This window comes from Arachis ipaensis, chromosome B5 (genome assembly GCF_059453495.1).
Source record: "Arachis ipaensis isolate K30076 ecotype BB chromosome B5, ASM5945349v1, whole genome shotgun sequence".
In the NCBI taxonomy this organism is placed as follows: domain Eukaryota; kingdom Viridiplantae; phylum Streptophyta; class Magnoliopsida; order Fabales; family Fabaceae; genus Arachis; species Arachis ipaensis.
The window spans coordinates 157534098-157555117 of NC_142440.1; the positions used below are offsets into that span (position 1 = coordinate 157534098).

At 36.1% G+C, this 21020-nt stretch overlaps 3 protein-coding genes across 8 annotated transcripts; all 3 read left to right on the forward strand.

The window, feature by feature from the left end:
* The first annotated feature begins 979 nt into the window (after positions 1 to 979).
* LOC107644811 (homeobox-leucine zipper protein ANTHOCYANINLESS 2-like) lies at positions 980 to 6200 on the forward strand. 5 transcript variants are annotated; one of them, XM_088486641.1, is made up of 8 exons: positions 980 to 1137; positions 2639 to 2856; positions 3032 to 3149; positions 3255 to 3935; positions 4050 to 4151; positions 4238 to 4423; positions 4682 to 5224; positions 5498 to 6200. In XM_088486641.1, the coding sequence occupies exons 2-8, from the start codon at positions 2645 to 2647 to the stop codon at positions 5858 to 5860; spliced, it is 2205 nt and encodes a 734-aa protein (XP_088342767.1). In that variant the 5' UTR covers positions 980 to 1137; positions 2639 to 2644; the 3' UTR covers positions 5861 to 6200. The 5 variants fall into 5 exon arrangements, with proteins under 5 accessions (XP_088342767.1, XP_088342769.1, XP_088342766.1 ...); XM_088486643.1 differs by lacking the exon at positions 980 to 1137 and adding an exon at positions 1409 to 1515; XM_088486640.1 differs by lacking the exon at positions 980 to 1137 and adding an exon at positions 1567 to 2480.
* A 2191-nt stretch (positions 6201 to 8391) lies between these two features.
* Positions 8392 to 10514, forward strand: RPD1 (Ubiquitin carboxyl-terminal hydrolase family protein). The gene has a single exon (XM_016348737.3). It carries the CDS (start codon positions 8476 to 8478, stop codon positions 9892 to 9894), a length of 1419 nt encoding a protein of 472 aa, XP_016204223.1. The 5' UTR covers positions 8392 to 8475; the 3' UTR covers positions 9895 to 10514.
* A 5495-nt stretch (positions 10515 to 16009) lies between these two features.
* On the forward strand, positions 16010 to 20154 carry LOC107644812 (E3 ubiquitin-protein ligase XBAT33). 2 transcript variants are annotated; one of them, XM_016348739.3, is made up of 10 exons: positions 16010 to 16528; positions 16644 to 16703; positions 17185 to 17256; positions 17491 to 17675; positions 17920 to 18080; positions 18170 to 18228; positions 18307 to 18353; positions 18441 to 18584; positions 19052 to 19143; positions 19248 to 20154. In XM_016348739.3, exons 1-10 carry the CDS (start codon positions 16352 to 16354, stop codon positions 19787 to 19789), a joined length of 1539 nt encoding a protein of 512 aa, XP_016204225.1. In that variant the 5' UTR covers positions 16010 to 16351; the 3' UTR covers positions 19790 to 20154. The 2 variants fall into 2 exon arrangements, with proteins under 2 accessions (XP_016204225.1, XP_088344773.1); XM_088488647.1 differs by having other exon boundaries at positions 16100 to 16528; positions 18170 to 18353.
* Positions 20155 to 21020: the final 866 nt, after the last annotated feature.

Sequence of the window (21020 nt, forward strand, 5' to 3'; positions counted from 1 at the left end):
AGATCTTTTTATCTATCAATTATGTTTGGATATAACAATATAAAAGTACTTTTTTGTTTATTTATTACATGAAAAATATCTTTTTTTTTAAGAATTTTTTTTTAAAAAAAATATATAAATTACATCTTCTCAAAAAAGATGTTTTTTTTTTTCTAATACTTTTATTTTTACTACTCAAAATTTACAAACATGCTAAAAAATAAAAAAAAATCTTTTTTTTTATCAAAATAATAACGCTCAAACAACCACTTAATTTAAAAGACTAAAACATTTCAGTGGAAGGAACAAGAAATGTTATGCGTTCATGAAAAATCTTGTATATGTTTTTTCTTGTGGTTGCACTTTCAAGAACAACAATGGTCAATGGAATTCAAATTTTTCTTGCCATCTTAGAAAATTTTAACATATCTGAAAGAATATAATAAAAAGCGTGTTTTTCAACGACAACACAAAGAAGAAAAAAAATCTGTGATTTGTTTCCTTTTAAACTAATCTTCAAAGGTTGAATATAGAAAAAAAAGATTCAAATAATTAGAATTAGGATAAAAATATACGTAAAAAATACTTGGTGAATATCATCTTCTATATGCTTATCAAAAAACATCTTCTCTTGGTTTTTCCTTCTTTGCAAATTGAACAGAGAAAAATCATGCAAGATCCTATAATTGAATAAATTTGATTTGTCACATAATCTCATGGTCACGCCACTGATCAACCAAAGATCCTCAAACCCAAATTCAGTTATTCACCCAAACACGGCCTTATATAGTCTTAATAAAAAATGACCATAGTACCCTTACGCACGTTTCTCCAAATGTTGCCAATGCAATCTTAAAATCAGGTAATGTCAGAGCACACGCGCGTGTGCCACGCGCTAGGGCGAGTGAGGGGCGGAAATCTCGAACCCCTTCTCTCGGAAGTGGACCCCACTCTCTCTCTCCTTGTCCTATATATTACTCTCGTTCCTCCCCTCAATTGAAGAGAGAGAAAGTGAAACAGCAGCTAGAGAGAGAAAGGGACCATCATCAGAATAGAAGATTTAGAGAGAAAAAGACAACTGTAGATGCCATTGGATGAAGGGTAGAAGAGCCTATTGCAATTTCATGGGTTTTGGGTTTTGATTTTTTTTAAAAAAAGGTTAACTTTTTATTATTATTTTTACGTGTGTGTGGTGTTGGAGAATGATAGAACAAAATTTCGAGGGTGTTGAATTGCATTTGACTTTGTGATTACTGTTATATCATTGTGAGTCAGCAAAGCCTAATTTTTTATTCAGTTCTGTTGTTGAATCAATGAAAGAAAAAATACAATTTTTTTTGTTCACTTGTGGTTGAATTGTATAATAATAATAAATAAATAAATAAATAATTGGATGATTATATATAATGCTTATCTAATTTCTCTGTCTGTTCCTCTTCCGCAGACATCAGAGAGAGAGTGTGTGTGTGTGTCTGTGTGAAAGAAAATAAATTGCTTTCTGACCTTTTTACTTTGGTTACTGTTTCAAACTAAAAGGTAAGCTATATCGGTTTTTTCTGTACTTTCCACAATCTTTTCCCTTTTCTTGTGCTTATCATAATATCGCTTTCACTGTGGAGAAGGAAAGTAAAAGAATTAAAGAAGGCTCTTTGTCTTCTTGGGTGACTTTTGGCCTTTGGGTTTTCTATCCATTGATAATTTTTCAGTACTGACAGTGAATAAATAAAATGGGGGGGGGGGGGGGGCATTATCTCTTATTATTTGTAACTGTTGTAACGTTCCTTCTTCTTCTTCTTCTTTGTTTTAGTCCTTGTAACGCTTTCTCATTTTTTGGGGGGTTAGAGAGAGAGAAAGAGAGAGAGAGAGGTAGGTGTGAACTTTGGACCAGAAATAAAGGGCTTTTGTTGTCCGGTTCCTCTTTTCATCTGTTTCTGGCATAATAGAATAGACTTTCTTCCTTCTAGAGAGAGAAAACGCTGCTAAAGTCATGCAAGGACCGTTGACAAGCAAACACAAACACCTTTTTCGGTTGTCTATATACTTTTCTTTATATGTTTTATTTTATTAATTTGAGCAATATGTTACAAGATTGTCAATGCTTTTGCTCAGTTCAATCTGGTTTAAGGTCAAGAAGATGATGAGTAATGAAGTTCAAACTGAAAAAGTGCCGTAGCAAGGTGTAGTCTTATGATAAAGGAATTAGAGACTAGAGTAGAGTGTTCGGTAACATAGAATAGAAGCTTTTGGCTTTTGGGACATAGGTTGAGGAAAAAAGGGTCCATTGAAAAAATTTGTTAGCTTTTAACTTTTTGTGGGGGGTTTTGGAGGGTTTTGTTTTATAGCAGCAAAACGGTGGGAAGAGGGAACATTGGTGGTAGAGTTGTGGCTGATATTTCTCCAAAGAACCATTCATGCCTGGTTTCTCAGCTTTTGAGTTACCTCTTTCTTCTCCTCTCATTTCAATGTCAAAGCAAAATTTCCCTACCTTGTCTTTCTCCAATGTAATTCTCTAGTCTGTCTTTGTTCTTTTATGTATCTGTTGTGTTTGTGTTGTTTGTTTCTTTAGGATTGATTGACCTTTAATTTGGTTTATTTGTGCATCTTATTGTTCATTGTTGTTGTTGTTTTGGTTGCTAATTGTTGGGCTATTATGTAGCAGAGGGAAATGATGGAGGGCCACAGTGAACTTGGTCTTATTGGAGATCATTTTGACGGCGGTTTGCTGGGCAGGATTAAGGAGGATGGGTATGAAAGCCGGTCCGGTAGCGACAATTTCGAAGGTGCATCTGGTGATGATCAAGAGGCTGCTAATGATCAGCCAAAGAGGAAGAAGAAATACCACAGGCACACTCCTCACCAAACTCAGGAGCTTGAAGCGTATGGCTTTATGAAATTCTGAATTCTTCTTTTGTTGCAAACTTGATTATTACTCTATTAGTTCCAAAATACTTGGCGCTTGTGAAATTCGATAGAAAATGATATTTTGGATTGAAAGGAGATTATTGTTCTAGTTGTTTGCTAATAATGTTTTTCTTATATTGTTTTTGTATAGTTTCTTCAAGGATTGTAATCATCCTGATGAGAAGCAAAGGGCAGATCTTAGTAGAAGGCTTGGCTTGGAGAATAAGCAAGTCAAGTTCTGGTTTCAAAATCGACGAACCCAAATGAAGGTTGGTTGGGGTACATTATTAGTGTTCATACACTTTTATTATGCAGGTTTTTTTGGTGCAATTTGCATAGAGGAGTAATTGAATCTTTTTTTTTTTCTAATTCAGACTCAAATCGAGCGCCATGAGAACATGATTCTTAAGCAGGAAAATGAGAGGCTCCGAGCTGAGAACAGTGTGATGAGGGAAGCTATGGCAAACCCAATGTGCAACAACTGTGGTGGAACAGCCATTCCAGGACAAATTTCATTTGATGAGCATCAGATTAGAATTGAAAATGCTCGGTTGAAGGATGAATTGAACCGTATATGTGCCTTGGCAAACAAGTTTCTCGGCAGGCCAATCTCATCATTGGCCAGCCCCATGTCCTTGCCTGCCTCGAATTCTGGTCTAGAGCTGGGTATTGGCAGGAATGGTTTTAGTGGTGGTTCAAGCGGTCTTGGCATGTCAATGGGGCTTGATTTTGGGGACTTTTCAGGGGGCACTCTGCCTGCGATTTCCGGGATTAGATCACCGATGGGGTTGATGGGAAATGAAATCCATGCGGAGAGATCTATGCTATTGGAACTTGCATTAGTGGCTATGGACGAATTAATCAAGATGGCTCAGGCAGATAGCCCACTTTGGATTAAGATGGATGGCGGGAAGGAAATTCTGAACCAAGAAGAGTATGCAAGAATGTCTTCTTTTATTTCTCCAACATCTCCGGGATATGTAACTGAAGCTTCGAGAGAAACCGGTGTAGTAATAATCAACAGTTCAGCCCTCGTTGAAACAATGATGGACCCGGTATGAATATGTTGGCCAACTTCTTAGGTTTTGATGATGTTTAACCATTAATTCAATACATTATAAGCCATACTTTTCTTACTTGATGAGTTTATCGACCATTTCTGTGTTTAGGAACGATGGTCGGAGATGTTTCCTTCTATGGTTTCTAGAGCTATAACCCTTGATGTTATAGCTAGTGGCATGGGTGGATCAAGAAATGGATCTTTGCAAGTGGTATGTCTCTATTCTGAATGTTTGTTTCTTTCCTGTTTGGCTGGAACTGATGACTAATAGGAGGGTCAAATAATAATGCTTTTCAGATGCAAGCGGAGATTCAATTGCTTTCGCCACTTGTTCCTGTTCGTCAATTGAGCTTCCTCAGGTTTTGCAAGCAGCATGCAGAAGGGTTGTGGGCAGTGGTAGATGCTTCAATTGATGCTGGTCGCAATTTTAAGAGGCTTCCATCAGGCTTTCTTGTGCAAGATACACCAAACGGTTTCTCAAAGGCAAGTGTTGCTCTAAGTTATATTAAGATTTAGATATCTTTTATGTAGATTGTGATATTTTCTTTTGTAAGTTTCAAATGCATGCCATAAGGTTTCCCAATACATTGCACTTGATTTCCACCATAGCTTTGTTATGGTATCAAATGTATATATAATGTTATTTGTCCTTAGATGTTTCTCTTGTTTATATTCTTGGGATCTTCAATCTTTGCTTTGTAAACAATATATTGATGCTTATATTACCATCACCTTTTGTAGATTACTTGGGTTGAGCATTCCCAATATGATGAGAGTCTCATTCACCAACTGTATCGGCCGTTGATTGCTTCCGGCCTCGGCTTCGGCGCTCCTAGATGGATTGCCACTCTCCAAAGGCAGTGTGAATGTTTGGCAATACACATGTCCTCTTCAATCCCAAGCGAGGACGCCACAGCCATAAGCCCAGCTGGTAGGAGAAGCATGCTGAAGCTTGCGCAACGCATGGCTAATAACTTCTTTTCCGGGATTTGTCTGTCTTCATCGCAAAAATGGGACACACACCATCTCGGCAATGTTGGTGATGAGATCAAAGTCATGACCCGGAAAAACATTGATGTCCCCGGTGAGCCCCCTAGCATAGTCTTGTGTGCGGCCACTTCAGTTTGGATGCCGGTGTCGCGGCAGAGGGTGTTTGACTTCTTGCGTGACGAACGGATGAGAGGGGAGTGGGTCATCTTATCCGCCATTGGACAAATGAAGGAGATGCTTCGCATTTCTAAAGGACAAGTTGATGGAAATTCCTTATCGGTCCTTCGTGCTAATGTAAGTGTTCTTTTTGGCGAAAACTTATATGCAAGTAGTAGTTGTATTCATATGAAGTTGATAGTTGAGAGTCGTCAGATAATTTAACATGACTAAACTGTCATCTAACGACTCTCAACTAGCAACTTTATATGATAACAACTCCATGTGAGTTTTTACAGCATGTAGCCGACTGACTCTATCTAATAGGATAAGACTTAGCGCTCGTTTGGGAAGTAGCAGAAACTACTTTTTTTTTTTTTTTTTACTTTAATATGTTTTGGATGTTTGTAGGCTAATAATGGGGGCGAGAGCAGCAACAACACGCTGTTTTTGCAGGAGACATGGAACGATACCTCGTGCTCGGCGTTGCTGTATTCGCCGGTCGAGGTGGAATCGTTGAAAGTGGTAATGAGTGGAGGAGATTCCACATATGTTGCTCTCATCCCTTCAGGCTTTACCATTCATCCGGATGGTCATTCCGGCACACAAGACGGAGATGACGGTGGCAGTTCCGGATGCCTGCTCACAGTTGGGCTACAGATATTGCTGAACAGCCTCCCCACGGCCAAGCTCACGGCGGAGTCGGTCGAAACCGTGAACGACCTCATCACAGGCACCATTCAGAAGATCAAAGCTTCACTAGGAGTTGCATAGTTGCTCACACACAGCCTTTTACGTTTTCATTTTCTTTCTTATAAAAAAGAGAACTATAATTTTCTGCTTCGAAAAGTGAAAATAGGGTTTACATATTTGGATGTGTATATAATATGAGAGAGTAGTATAAGAGAAGAGGGTGGTGAATATGAAAGGGGTTTGGAGTCAAGAACGAACCGCAATTGTAGTGGTTCGGGTATTGACTCGTTCACCTGAAAAACAAACAGGTCTGGTTCATGCATGGTTTTTGCACTTTTGCTTATATAGACTATGATGATATACACATATTAAGATGAACTTATGGATATTGATTTTGTAGTTATATTCATCTTAGTTGTTATATTTTATGTGCTTTTATTACCTGAACCATCACTATTCATACTTTAATTTGTTATATTCTCTTATATTTGGTTTCGTTTTTTCTTTTCAAAGATACATATATTTTATTAAATTTGGTAAATGAAATACGAGTCCATCTCAAGATAAGAAACAATGAATGATGGAGATCTCTCAAATAAATTATACTTAGAAGAAAATTTAATGGTAATAATTAGAAAAAAAAAGTTATAAGAAGTGAATGGTGAATCTAAGTTAAAATTGGAAGTCGACAATGGAGGCACTTTTAGATAAACAGTTTGATGGATGCACTTTCAGATAAACAGTTTGACTTTACGAGGAGCTTCATCTTCCAAAGGTTAATTCAGTGGTTTTTATATGGGTTGGACAAAGTTCAAGTAGAGAGTGCAAGAATAGGTACGCCATGTGTCCATTGGAGTGTGTCATCTCCACCTTCAATTTTTAAAGATAGAATTTTAGTTGAAATATCACTTGAAAAGATCTCTGTAATTAATGGCTGATTCTAAATTCTTTCCTCAATAATCAAGTCTTTTACTCTGGGAGCAACAATGGCGAGTATTGAGCATTTATTGGCACAGTAAATGGATATGGGGGAGGCAGTCATGGTTCATCAAACGTACGAATATTTATAGCGTTATTTATTCTCCAGGTAAGTCCCTTCTCCACCACATTTCTACCTTGCAAAACACTTCTCCATCCCTAAGAAGGGAGTGTTTCATGTTATGCATTTAGAATATTTCTGTTTCTGAAACATTTACCTGTGTAAATTCTGGCCAATAGAGAAGTAGAATGTGTTGCTACTCTCCAATATTGTTTGCCTAACAAAGCAAGGTTTTGAGCTTTAAGGTATTTAAACTAAGACCTCTTTCTTTTTTTGGGCGGGTCATAGTGTTCCAACTGATCTAGACCAGTTGCCTTTCATTTTCTTTTTGACCCCACCAGAACTAAGTCAGTAAGGAGTGAATATCGAAGATTAAGCTGTCTGGTAATCTGAAGCAGGAAAAAATGTAAATCGGAATGTTCTCTCTAATTATTTTTAATAAAACTAATCTTCTCCCAATGAATCATATGTTACGCTTTCGATCTTAAATTTTTTTTCTATACCTTCTTCTTAACTATGTTAAAAGTGACTCTCTTTGATCTATTAACAACAGATATCAGCCCAAAATATTTATCTTGAGCTCCTATGTATAAAATATTTAAGGAGGCAGTTAGACAAAACAACAATAAAAAAAAATGTTATAGCTGAAAAAAACTGCAGACTTGCGAAAAACATATTTGGTTTCATAGCCATATTCCTTTCTTTTATGGGTTAGAATGTGAAACATGTATGTGCAGTTGCAATTCCATTTATACATAACAGAATAAAGAAATCTTAAATAAAAATGACAATCTCAACAACTAGGGCTGGCAATATATATCCTATTTGGACTAACCTGTTCAGATAGGGTTGTCTATCCGATCTGCTGCAGGTAGATAGAGTAGGGTGCGAGAAGTTATGTATGTAGTGAAGAAAGTAAGTATTGAACCCACAATTTTCTTCTAATAAAAACTTAAAATAACCACTAAACTAGTTGATGATCATATTATATGTAATTTTATGTTAGATTTCTTTAATATTTTATTGCTTTTAATTTTAATTTAAACTTATTTTCTATTTTATTAATATATATATATGAAATTCGGAATGATTGAATTTTATATTTGCTTGAAAATTTTTTTATTTTTTCTGTGGGTATAGTCGAATATGATAGGATTTAGAACTTTAGAATACGGGTAGGATTAGGGATGAGAGATTCTCAACCTATAGGCATAGTAGGATAGAATTTTAAAAAATTTTTTAACCCACAAATAAAATTAAGTTAGAGTCCAGATCCTATCCTATTCATTGACAGCCCTATCAACAAAAAAGTGGAAACTCATTAGAAATATGTAAAAGTAATTACAACAAAAAAAAGTAATTAAAAAAGCAAAGCAATAGTTTTTCACGAATTTTTCTCGTCAACGTGTTTCAATAAAAGGTTATTTCTTGACCCAAAAAAAGGTTATTTGTTTTCTATTTTGAATTCGGCCTTCTATAGAGAGAAACACAACCCAACTTGAAGCCCAAAATATCCCACATCAATTTCAGTATTTTACAAATCCGCCCCAAATGTTTCGTATAATGCCGTTTATACCCTTCCACTGTCGTTAAGCTCACTTCTCAGCTGAACTCTGAAGCAAGCTCATCAGAAAAACAAAAACCCTAAATCCCCAAAATGCGAACCTTCATCGTACACAGCTCCAAGCTCATCAGAAGCAAGATCGAAAATATCCCTATGATTCAGCATCAGCATCAGCATCACCATCATCCGAATTTCAATCCCACGCGAGCAATGTCGCAATCCACCTCGATCCCGAAGAAAATGCAGAGGGTTCGCGACCACGGCTACGACAATTACATGGAAGTCGAGAAGAAGACGCGGAAGGTCCTCAAGGTCCAGAACATCATCCTCAACGAGCACAACCAATCGCTCCCAATCTCGCGCCTCGAAACCCTAGCGCACCGCATAGGCTTCACGCGCAACACAGTCGGTGCTTTCATCCTCAAGTTCCCTCACGTCTTCGAAATCTTCGAGCACCCCGTGCAGCGCGTGCTCTTCTGCCGCCTCACGCGCCAGGCAATCCTCCAAATCAAGCAGGAGAACGAAGCATTGCTCGCGCAGGTTCCACGCGCCGTCACGTGCCTCCGCAAGCTTCTCATGATGTCGAACACGCAGCGGCTTCGCCTCGAGCACGTGAGGATCGCACGCTCCGCTCTAGGGTTACCGGACGACTTCGAATTCTCGGTGGTTCTAAGGTATCCCCAATTTTTTCGCTTAGTTGATTCAAATGAGAGAAGGAACAAGTACATTGAGCTTGTAGAAAGAGAACCTAGTTTAGCAGTCTGTGCAATTGAGAATGTTAGAGAGAGAATTTACAGGGAGAGAGGTGGTGATGCTGAAGATGTTAGGTTCTCATTTCTAATTGATTTTCCACCAGGTTTTAAGATTGGGAAGTATTTTAAGATTGCAATGTGGAAGTGGCAGAGGTTACCTTATTGGTCCCCTTATGAGGATGTTTCTGGCTTTGATTTGAGGTCGATTGAGGCGCAAAAGAGGATGGAGAAGAGGGCTGTTGCCTCAATCCACGAGTTGTTGTCATTGACCGTGGAGAAGAAGATTACCTTGGAGAGGATCGCACACTTCCGGCAGGCGATGAACCTGCCGAATAAGTTGAAGGATTTCCTTCTCCAGCACCAGGGGATTTTCTACGTGTCGACAAGGGGGAACCAGGGGAAGCTCCACACGGTTTTCCTGCGAGAGGCTTATAGGAAGGGTGAGTTGATTGAGCCAAATGATCTGTATTTGGCGCGGAGGAAGCTGGCTGAGTTGGTCTTGTTGAGCCCCCGGAAGGCGAGGATTGACAGGGAATTGGTTGGATACAGGAGAAGCAGGTTGGATGATGAGATGGGGCAGATAGCAAGGGTAGCTGTGGAGGATCCTTGTGAGGACTTCAAGGATGGAGATGTAATGGATCAGGATAAGGATGAAGAGGGCAATTTGACCTCAGACATAGGTTCAGATGTTGATTCGGATGTTGGAGATGAAGACAATAGTTTTGATGAAGATAGTGTATCAAGGCAAGAAACATCATAACTTAGTGTAGGAGGGAATCATTTGATCAAGGGTTTTTTCCAATTTTGCGATTGATGAGTGTCTCACTCTATATAGTTTCCAATTTTGAAACAGTGGATAATTCTTATTTATACCCCCATCTCAACTAAAGTGATAATTTTAATGTTGATTGGCCAAGTGTTTTAAGTCTCTCATTGAACTATTGAAGGATGAGGAACGCTACTAAGGGATTTTAGCTTTATTGGAATATCGTATTGAGGATGATATCTGATCCAAACTCAGCTCTTGGAGATTATTATATGGAAGAAGCTATCCTTTTACTCATGGACTCGTTTGTCACCTACCATTTTTTTTATCTGTACATACTACATATGGAAGGAAAAAAAAGTTGGGGAAAGAAGGTAATAACTGGTTCAAGCTTAAAGTCACAAATTGGTGAAGCTTGTGCCCCACTCAAATGAGATTCTCAAATCACAGTACTCAAAATTTTGATACTAATATACTACTTGAGGACAGAAAATGCCCTTGAGAAGATGTGATTGTATACTGGATAAGCATCATGTACTTGTACTTGATGAATGACAATGTATTGAGTGAAATCCTGAACTAAATGCTAAATGCTAAATGCTAGCTTTGTAACCTTTGATCCTGTGTCCTGGCAGATAACTAATGATACCTATTTATCTCTGGAGATTTCCCATTACATGACAATAGATCATAAGTAAACATGAATGAATAATGATTTGGAGTGTGGAGAAGTCTTCGATGAAAATTGAAACATGGAGAAAGTCTGCCATAAATCATACCATGCCCTTGTTATTTTTGATCTTTTGGTCAAGTATAATATGACCTTGGGTTGTTGACGTCTGATTGGAAATTCTGTTCATGAAAACAAGGGGTTGGGCCAAAAGCCCAGGACTCATTTCACACCCGTGTAATCTGACACCGAATATACTCTGGGCTGGAATAAATATATCACACATTAGATTATTCGATTTAGGCAAATCACAATTATTTCAGATTCGGTGAATAAGGTGATAACTTTATAGTAGTGAAAAAATTGTAAACATAAGAAGTCAGGTAACATGTGCTTTTATTTTTGCAATAAATCACATTCCATATGCGGAACTTTGTAGTCTTTTGCGGGTTGGGTTATTTATACAGAAAAGGATGTCTAGTTTGTGACTTTGTGCATTTAATTTCATGCAGGCTACAACCATTAATTTGGTGAGCAATTATGATGAGATATTTAGTGACAATGAATTGTGTGATATTTAAATACATTACTTTTTCAGCTTCACCTGTTTTCGCATAAAATGGTTAAATTTAGCCATGATTAACGACCTCAATCACATCCAAATAGAAAGTTTATATTCCAATTGAGAACATATTTTAAATCAGATTAATCTTTATAGTAAAGTCTGTAGAGAATAGAGATAGAGAGACATGTTAAAAACCAAAATGAATATTTTATTATTTTTGGCCCCACAGAATTTTTTTTTGGCCATATATTCTTCACTCTCTTTTTTCTTTATTATTTTTCACTTGACTAATCACAACTAACTGTTCCTTAGACTGTAATATGATTTCTTAGCGTAGCACGTCATTAATCAAATTCCATGTAATTTATGGAACAATTATACTAATTGAGTCTTAGTGTCTTACCACAAATTCCAAACTAGTGGAGAGAACTATTGTTGCGTTACGCTAGCACCATATCATTTGCTCAGTAAATAATTAATTAATTACTGCTTGTTACATATCTGATAACCAAAAATGTGGACTTAATCACACATACATCTTTGTTGATTATATTTGAAGCTGAAACCAAATATACTTATCTTGCTGAAAGACAAAGATGGGAATGAATAATCATTCCATATTATGTGTTTAAGGAAGGTTATCAAACAATAGTATTACTATGTGCAACTTGGTACTATACAATGCTATTGCCTTTGTTTCCCATAGGGGATAAATAAATAAATAAACAAAGAGTATATACCCATTTTGGTCCTCAAAGAATTTTAGACTAGATACTTTAGTCCTCAACTAAAATTAATTACTCGATTGGTCCCTAACAATTAACTCCGTCAGTCACTTAGGTCCTTTACTCCGTTAATTCTAACGGAAGACAAAATAGTCCCTGACAACTCTAACAGGAAACAAAATGGTCCCTGATCTCCTCTGTTCGGAAATGAAACTGTTCTCTCTCAATTTTCATCATATCTCGTATAACACTAATAGTCTAACACTGTAACTTCAAACTGCACAATGCACACTCTATAAATTTAATGTTCACAAGAAAAAAAATCCTCAACTTATTCTCAACCAATTCATACTCAGGAAATTAATGCCTATGTCTCTCAACTAGTTGTCGTCTTCGATGGATCCCATGAATATAGAAAGCAAGTCTGATTTGTTAAGACTCATCGTCGTCGTTGCCATCTCCCTCCTCCTCTGTTCTAACATCTCCATGACCACATTGTCCACCACTCCGATCGTTTCCTTCAGCTTCTTCTTCGAATCAATGTTCAGTAATCGCTTCAGTTTCCATATGAGCGGCAGCGGTGACATTGCTCATTGTAATAGCTTGGATGCGAGGTCGAAGCTGTCTGCCAACTTGGACTCTGGGAAAGAAGGAATGAAACACTCAGTGTCTATTTCAAATGAGAATTTGCATATGATGTCGAAGGAGAATCTTCTCATGATGTCCTAATGTCCAAAAATCTATATTGCTTGCCGGAGAGTGGAGAAAGGCGTGCCCTTGGAGTAGTTGTAGAACTTGGTCTTGAGGATGTCGTGGACGTTGTCGGAGTTGGAGGTGATGTTATCAAAGACGTGAAAGTGGATGCTTTTGGTGGGTGAAGTGCAGAGGAGGTGGATGTACCAGTCACAAAGATTTAGGAAGTGTGTGGTCCATGACATGTTGAGGTAGGTGCGACACATGTGACAATTACACCATGCCTTAATCTTGGAGCTAAAGAGGAGGAAGGAAAAGATGAAAAAGAAGATTGTGGAGGTGAAGAAGGAGAGTATGAATGTTAGGGTTATGCGATATATGATAAAAATTGGGGAAGAACAGTGTCGTTTTCGAATAAAGGGGTTAGGGATCATTTTGTCCCTTATTAGAGTTGTCAGGAATCATTTTGTCCCATGTTAGAGTTTTTAGGGACCATTTTGTCTTCCGTTAGAGTTGACGGAGCCAAGGATCTAAGTGACTGATAGAATTAATTGTTAGGGACTAATCGAATAATTAATTTTTGTTGGGGACTAAAATGTCTGGTTTAAAATTCTTTTGAGGACCAAAATGGGTATATACTCATAAACAAATAAATCAATCTATTGATTTAAGTAACTAATCATAGTCAATGCTTAGCTTACCGGTATGTAAAAAATATTAGGCCATCTTGTGATCAATCATGAAACATTTGATTTTTTAAATTCTAAAGTTATAATTACTTTGAACTTCGGAAAAAAAGGTTAATTATTATTAAAGCATGATCAATTGTTAATTTGTAATAGTGCTATCAAAAGGGTCATGATTCATGAAAGAGCACTATATGACAAAATGAGTATCTTGTTGATTAAGCTAGCCATAATTATTGACTCCTTTCTAGATCTCATACATACGCTCAATACAATTAATTAATCTATACAGATTCAAGATAACTCGTGTATGTATGATTAAATTAGTAATGGGTTAAGCATCCATAAAAACTATTAATGATAATAATATGGGTTGCCATATGTTCCATTCTAATTCTAATGATTAATGAATATATTACTAATTACATATAGATGCATATTTATTTCTGATGAATTCCTCACAAACCTAACAATCCTTGATAAATCTCAACAACTTTTAATTTTCTATAAACTAATTAAGATAGTCTCAATTTTATATATAGATTCGCAATTTGCATTGCGTTCTCATCCAACTAGAAAAAAGGTATAACAAACAAGTAGGTTGGGAGGAAAAGAATTTAATTTTTTTTCTTTGTCCTTTTCTTTTATAATTTGTGTGTGGCAATATTCGCCCACTTGTCCTATAAATAATGCATATTTTGGAATTCACACTCACTCTTATCCTTAACTTATGTGATTAAGTCAAACAAATCATTTTAAATTTTTAATTAATTAATTAATCTAATATGATATAGCAATCACACTAAGGAAACAATCTATTTTAACCATTTGCATGCATTGCATGCATTAGAATATGCGTAAGATTCAAGATTCCTCAATATTATTAGTTTTTGGGTCCCTCTCTCCAATTTCAAAGCTTTGACAAATGTCCTTATCTGCTGTAAACATTAATTTATTTTTATTATTATTATTTTTAATTTGGATTTAAATTTTGATATTCTCATTTCATTTGAGAGCCGTTTTGTGAAAGAGGCGGTCGGAGATGCAATGTATAACCCACTATGTTTTTTCATGGAAGTTGATTAAGTCATTATATAGCTTTTCTTCTTTCATAAAAAGTTGGTAAAAAAAACCATTTAGTTTTGGTTCCTAAATCTAAATAAAACACACTACCAATAGCTAACCATGCTTAAATCTGAAGAAGAAGAAGAGTATGGTGGTATCATCGGTGAGAAAAAGCTTGAAGGAATGGGAAAAAACGAAACTGGTTTGGAAGAGATGCACAAAAATAGCTGCAGCAATGTTAGGCTGAGCGTTGGAGGACGAGGTGCATCGGACTGATCTGCGGAGGTGAGGATGGTGTCGGTGGAAAGATGCGGCGGTTTCGATATGGCCGGAGAAATTCAATGACGCGAGGTGAGAACCGAAAAGATGACAATGAATTTTGGACATGAATTAGAAATAACCGTACATAATGTGAATAAATTTAAATATTAATATTAATTTTTAAATTTTAAATTTTAAAATTAAATAATTAATTAATGATCTAATTTTTAATTTTAATTTTATATTTTTTTTAATTCATTGTATATATTGTACACAGTTAATATTGGTTCCAATGATTTCCCATTCCATATATATTATGAGAATCACATGCCATGAACATAGGAAGGAAATTTGGTATTAATAAAACCAACAAGCTATCAATATTATCATCACAAAAAGCCTATGACTCCTCTATGTGTGTCGACAGATCGCTAGTGATTCTCTTAATTAACAATCTTTCTAATATATCCTAATTAATTCCATGATTATTGTGAAGGATTAGAAGAACCATTTGTGGCTGTAAGATGAAGCAAGAAGAAAAATCATGTCCTTGGGCAAGTTTGTGAAATTGACTAGCTTCCAACCCTTTTTTTTTCCTTTTTATTTGGTCACGAGCTTCCAACTTTGCTCAAGTGCACAACCTTTTGGACTATGACTTTAATGCAATTATTGTTATGTTTGAAATAAAAAAATAATTAAGACTACAAGATAGAACAAGAAAAAGAAAAAGTATAGGGAGCAACTATTTTTTTTTCTAAAAATATTAAAAATAAAATTTATTTATATTTTTAATGTACTAAGTATATCAAAAACTTAAAAAATTGTTATTATTATACTATTAAAAATATATTTTTAGTGCACAAAATAGATAGATTTAATAAAAAATTGAAAATCAATTACTTATTATTATTTGTAAAAGTAAAACACATAATATGGTAAATAATAATTAAATATAAATATAAGTCTTTCTAAGCATTGACAAGTTAACAACTCTGAAAAAAAATTTCTTCATAAGGTCAGTTGCAATAATATTAGTGCATGTAAACAATGAACTTTTTATTTTTAATATTGAAGTGGCAGTGATGTTTTTTTAAAATATGAATTGTTGGGGTGTTATACTCAAATGTAGAATCATTTAATTAGAGAAGCAGAAATCAGATCGTCCAATTTTTAGAGGTACACAAATCGAACCGTCTGATTTGTAGAGGTATAGAAATTGGATCGTCCGATTTGTCGGAGGTACACAAATCGGACCGTCCGATTTGTGGTAAAAAAAATTAAAAAATTTGAAAAATAGAAATCGGACCTTTCAATTTGTGTACTTTCTACGGTTTTAAAAAACACCAAAAATTACAATATTAAGGTATATCACCACTTCTACTTCCATAACAAAAAAATTAGCCGTAAATAATATATAAAATAAAAATATGGGAAGAATGTAAGTGTTGAGCAATGGAGAGGGGAAGCATGAAAGAAAGTCAAAGGGGACAACATTAGACACAAGTAGAAGAAAAGAACATAAAAATTAAAATAAAAATAAGAAAGAAAGGTAAAGTTGTCTGTGTTTGTGTTCTCTTCTGCCTTCATTCCATTTCATTCATACTCTCATATCATTCGTGTGTGTGTGTCTGTTTTGCTTTCCATGCTTCTTCTTCTTCTTCACCATCTTTCTCTCTTCTCGCTTCTTTAAACAACACAACACCAACACCTACATCAATATCTGCATTAACACCCCACCCACATTCCAAGCTGCAACCTTTCTGTGATCATCATTTGAGAGAGAGAAATGGGGAATTCATTTGGGTGCTCAGCCTCTGGGGAGAGGCTGGTGTCGGCGGCAAGGGACGGCGATTTGGTTGAGGCCAAGATGCTTCTAGAATGCAACCCTTGTCTTTCTAAATACTCAACCTTTGGTGGCCTCAATTCCCCTCTTCATTTTGCAGCTTCCAAGGGCCATAACGAGGTTCATTTCATGAATCCAAATGTTTAATCTCATTCTCAATACCCTTTTTGTCTTTTTCTGCTTTTCATGCCTCAAAAAGTTTCTGCTTTTGTTCTTGGATTTGGGTTTCCATTAGATTGTGGCTTTGTTGCTTGAGAATGGAGCTGATGTGAATTCAAGGAACTATTGCGGCCAGGTAAGGTCTTTCATTTTTGCTATTCTCTTTTTCTCTTTTCATTTTAAATGGTAGGTTGATTCTGAGTTAGATTTAAGCTGTGTTGTGGTAATTGGTTTTGGTTTGAGGAAGTTGAATTGTATGGTTGATTACAATTGGTGCAAGTGTTGTTCTAGTTTCAATTTTGGGCATTGGAGATTCTGTTCTGTATTTGGAATTGCAAATTTGTAACTTTTTTGTTCCATTTTGGTCCAGCTTTGCAGTTTTAGGATATGATTCTATTCCTATGTGGAGAACTTATAACTAGAGTTTGCATAGTTGTAAGTGACAGATTGGCAGATGGATCTGATAAAAATTCTAGAGATATCTGCATGATAATATGAGACATTGAAATTTTTTTTGTTAGATCTCACTTCTATTTTGTAGCATGTTTATGATGCACTTACTGAGGATATAGTTTACTAATTGATGTTTTGGACTCACTTTGATTTGTTATTTGAAGACGGCTTTGATGCAAGCTTGTAGATATGGTCATTGGGAAGTTGTTCAAACCCTTCTGCTCTTCAGATGCAATGTGAGTCTGACTATATTTCCCTCTCTTTCTCGGTCACTCGGTTATATCAGAACTGTTTTCCCCACTACTTAGCATTTAATTCTTCTGGAAACCATAGATCATAGGGATGGTTATTGAAAGTTGAAACTAAGTGCTGCTAAGTGGACATGAATTCCTGGCTTTTGAGTGAGAGAGTGAGTGTGTGGTTAAAGTTTCTATTCGAGCATAACTTGACTATAGTCAATTCAATAACAGGTTGTGAGATCGGATTATCTCAGTGGAAGGACTGCTCTTCACTTTGCAGCTGTGAATGGGCATGTAAGATGCATTAGACTCGTCATGGCTGACTTTGTTCCAAGTGCTCCGTACGAGGCTTTACATGCTCCCACGGATGCTGACATTGATGACGGATCAAATGTTAAAAGCAAACATGAACAAAGGTTGCCTTTCCTTTTCATTATGTAATTCTAAAAGAAGTATCATTGTAATATGCTCTTATGTTAAAAACGCTCTTTGTAGTTTGTATGATGAATGGCTTTATGTTTTTCTATATGTTCATGCATATACACTTACATGCTATTGGGATTTCACTTAGTTTTCATTGTGGTTAAGGATTTTTTTTCTTCAAAGTTTTTACTTCTGTATGTTATATTCTTGCTATTTATTGACTTTATTCCAGTGCAGCGCACTGTCCAAGTTTGTAAACAAGGCGGCTGATGCCGGTATTACAGCCCTTCATATGGCTGCCTTAAATGGCTATTTCGATTGTGTACAACTGCTTCTTGATCTCAATGCAAATGTCTCAGCTGCGACATTTCACTATGGAACGGCAATGGATTTAATAGGTACATCTTTTACTCAATATGCTAAGTAGTACATGGTTATTTAATTCTCCCCACCAAAATCTGTAAACCGCTGATGTGCTTTGATATAGGAGCCGGAAGCACTCCATTGCATTATGCTGCTTGTGGGGGAAATTTGAAATGCTGTCAGGTAAGAATAGCTTCAACTTTGATCTGTAATATTCCATCTTCTCCTTTGAATCTAGCAAAAATGCTTTTATTCTTTCAGATCCTCCTTTCGGGAGGTGCAAGTCGGACAGCTTTGAATTGCAATGGGTAAGTTATTCTAATTTGATTGTTTATTACAAAACTTTTGCATGTTCTACAATATATATGATACAAAGATGAAATTTTTCCACACAGATGGCTTCCACTCGATGTTGCGAGGATGTGGGGGCGTCACTGGCTTGAACCAATATTAGCACCCACTTCTGAAGCTACAATACCATCATTCCCTCCATCAAATTATTTGTCTTTGCCACTTATGAGTGTGCTCAACATAGCCAGGTATTTTCACAGTTAATCTATCTAGATTTAAAAATTGCAAACCGCAATGGGGAACGGTTTGGGAAATAGGCTGGTACTCTAGAACCATAATTACAAAAGAATATAGGAATATATGAAAGTAGATGTTATGCCCCCCCCCCCCCCCCCCCCCCAAATTTAGAAAAGAAAAGGAAGTGAATAAAACATATGGTTTCTGAACTCTTGATCCACCACTTTGGTACTTGAATTAAGAGTGGATTATACATTGCGAATGATTCATATATTGCCAAGGTTGGAGTGTAATGCAAGGATTATCCTTATTACATGATTTAAAAACAAGAAAAATCTTACAAGTTGTTTATTTATTTACTTTTTGTTCCTTTGATGTCCTTTTTTCTGATGTACTGAGCCAGAGCAGAGGTTGAATGTTTCTCTTAAGGTTTACTGCTGCTAAAAATGGAACTAATAATGAGTTGGAATAACTGCAGAGAGAGTGGATTGCAATCATCTCCTACCTCTTCCGACGAAATTGATTTTTGTGCCGTTTGCCTGGAGAGGCCATGTTCAGTGGCTGCAGAAGGTACTGGATTCTATTTAATGAACAATAAAGTTTATGATCACAAGTTGCTTTATGTTTGAGGCTGCTAGCAGATGGTTAACTGATGTTAGAACTTTTACATGCAGGATGTCGACATGAGCTTTGTGTTAAATGTGCACTCTATCTTTGCTCAACAAGCAATGTTTCGTCCGAAATGCTCGGCCCGCCGGGCTCCATCCCTTGCCCTCTATGTAGACGTGGAATTGTCTCTTTTGTCAAGTTACCAGGTTCACAAGCAAGAGAGACTAAAGTCAACGGATCGCTCGGCTTATGTACTCCATGCATGCTACATCCACGTGATATAAATAGGCCATCTTTCTTTCATACACCGGAGATTCGAAAGAATCGTGTCGCTTCTATTCCTTCAGAGATGCTTTGCCCTGTGACTTGTAGTCCATTTCCATCAGTTGCACTTCCTCTATGTACCTGCAATGATGGTCCTTGTCCACCATTTGAGCCCCGAGAAGTTGAAGCTCAAGATGAATCGCCTCGTCACTCACAAGTATCATCAACGGATCAGGATAAAATGGAAGGGCCAAGATTGGAGAAAACAACATGCTCAAGCATGTTTTGGGGTAGAAGAAGTTGCAGCAGGGAGCATCAATGCAATTCAGAGATCAACGCTTGATGCGACGCGACGGAGCCACGAGGAGGTGTATGTATGATCCTTCTTTTTTGGTGGATACAGTATACAATTTGTTGAAGAAAGAAAGCTTCTATGCAGATGTGTTTTCTGGGCACAGGTTGCATATTAGGTGATAAATAACTTTCTTGCATTGATTGCATTTCAACATCCCTCAAGCTATGTAGTTTCCATCAATGATATTTACCAGGGATTTCTCTAATATTCTGATTTAGATTGTTATTTTAATTGATTGCAATTTGATTTAAATTTCATTAGTGAAATGATAGGGTGGAAATATGTATCAGATTAGAAGATTCTGTATATTATTATGAAACTTACAAGTCTTTATAAAGTAACATATTTGATCAGCACATACATTTGTAATTTCCCTTTTTAATTTGATTATTTAGATTAATCTTAGTGCATAAGATTACTATTAAGATTAGATAGTTTGTCTTAGTAATTAAGCAATTAACTATTACTTTTAGCATATGCCAGCACAGCATTTGCTAAGGAAAAATGATCTGATGGCTATCTATATAATTATTTTTATCATTATAGTTGGCCCTACAAATGTCATAAGAAGTCAATGATGAGAAGTCAATAATTTCTCTCTGATTGGAGAAAAGAATTATTTGCTTTTTTCATATGGTCAGCAATCATATATCCGCATTCTAATAAAAAGAGAAAAATATTCCTCCTCGTCCTCAACTGCCCTCCGTGCAACCGCGACAACCGTGAGTTTAGTTTATTTAGGTGGTGGATCCTGTGGCTGGTGCCGTCCTTTGTGGTGGCTAACGTTGTCTTGTTCATCGTTACAATGTAAATGATTGTTCGAAAAATTTGTTCCACGGTTCATGTGTTGCAAGCTTTCCCGGCAGTTTCTCTTTTCAGCCCTTGAGGAAAACCCTCTCCTTGGCCCTTTTATCTTATTTTATAAATAAACAAAAAGTAAAATGATATTTTTCATGTAATAACTATTGAGTAATCTACAAAATTTTTTTTTTTCTCTTCATCATGGCATATACGGATTATTAAATGTTTTAATAACTTTTAATTAAATAGGAAGAGACTACCATTTAAACTATAACTTTTGACGTATTGAGTAATCATATTCTAGGTTTATTTAATTATAATGGTTTCTAATTTCGGCTCTAACAATTAAAATATATTATATTTAATATATTATTTTATAGTTAAAATTAATTTAAAAATAAATATTTATTATTATTAT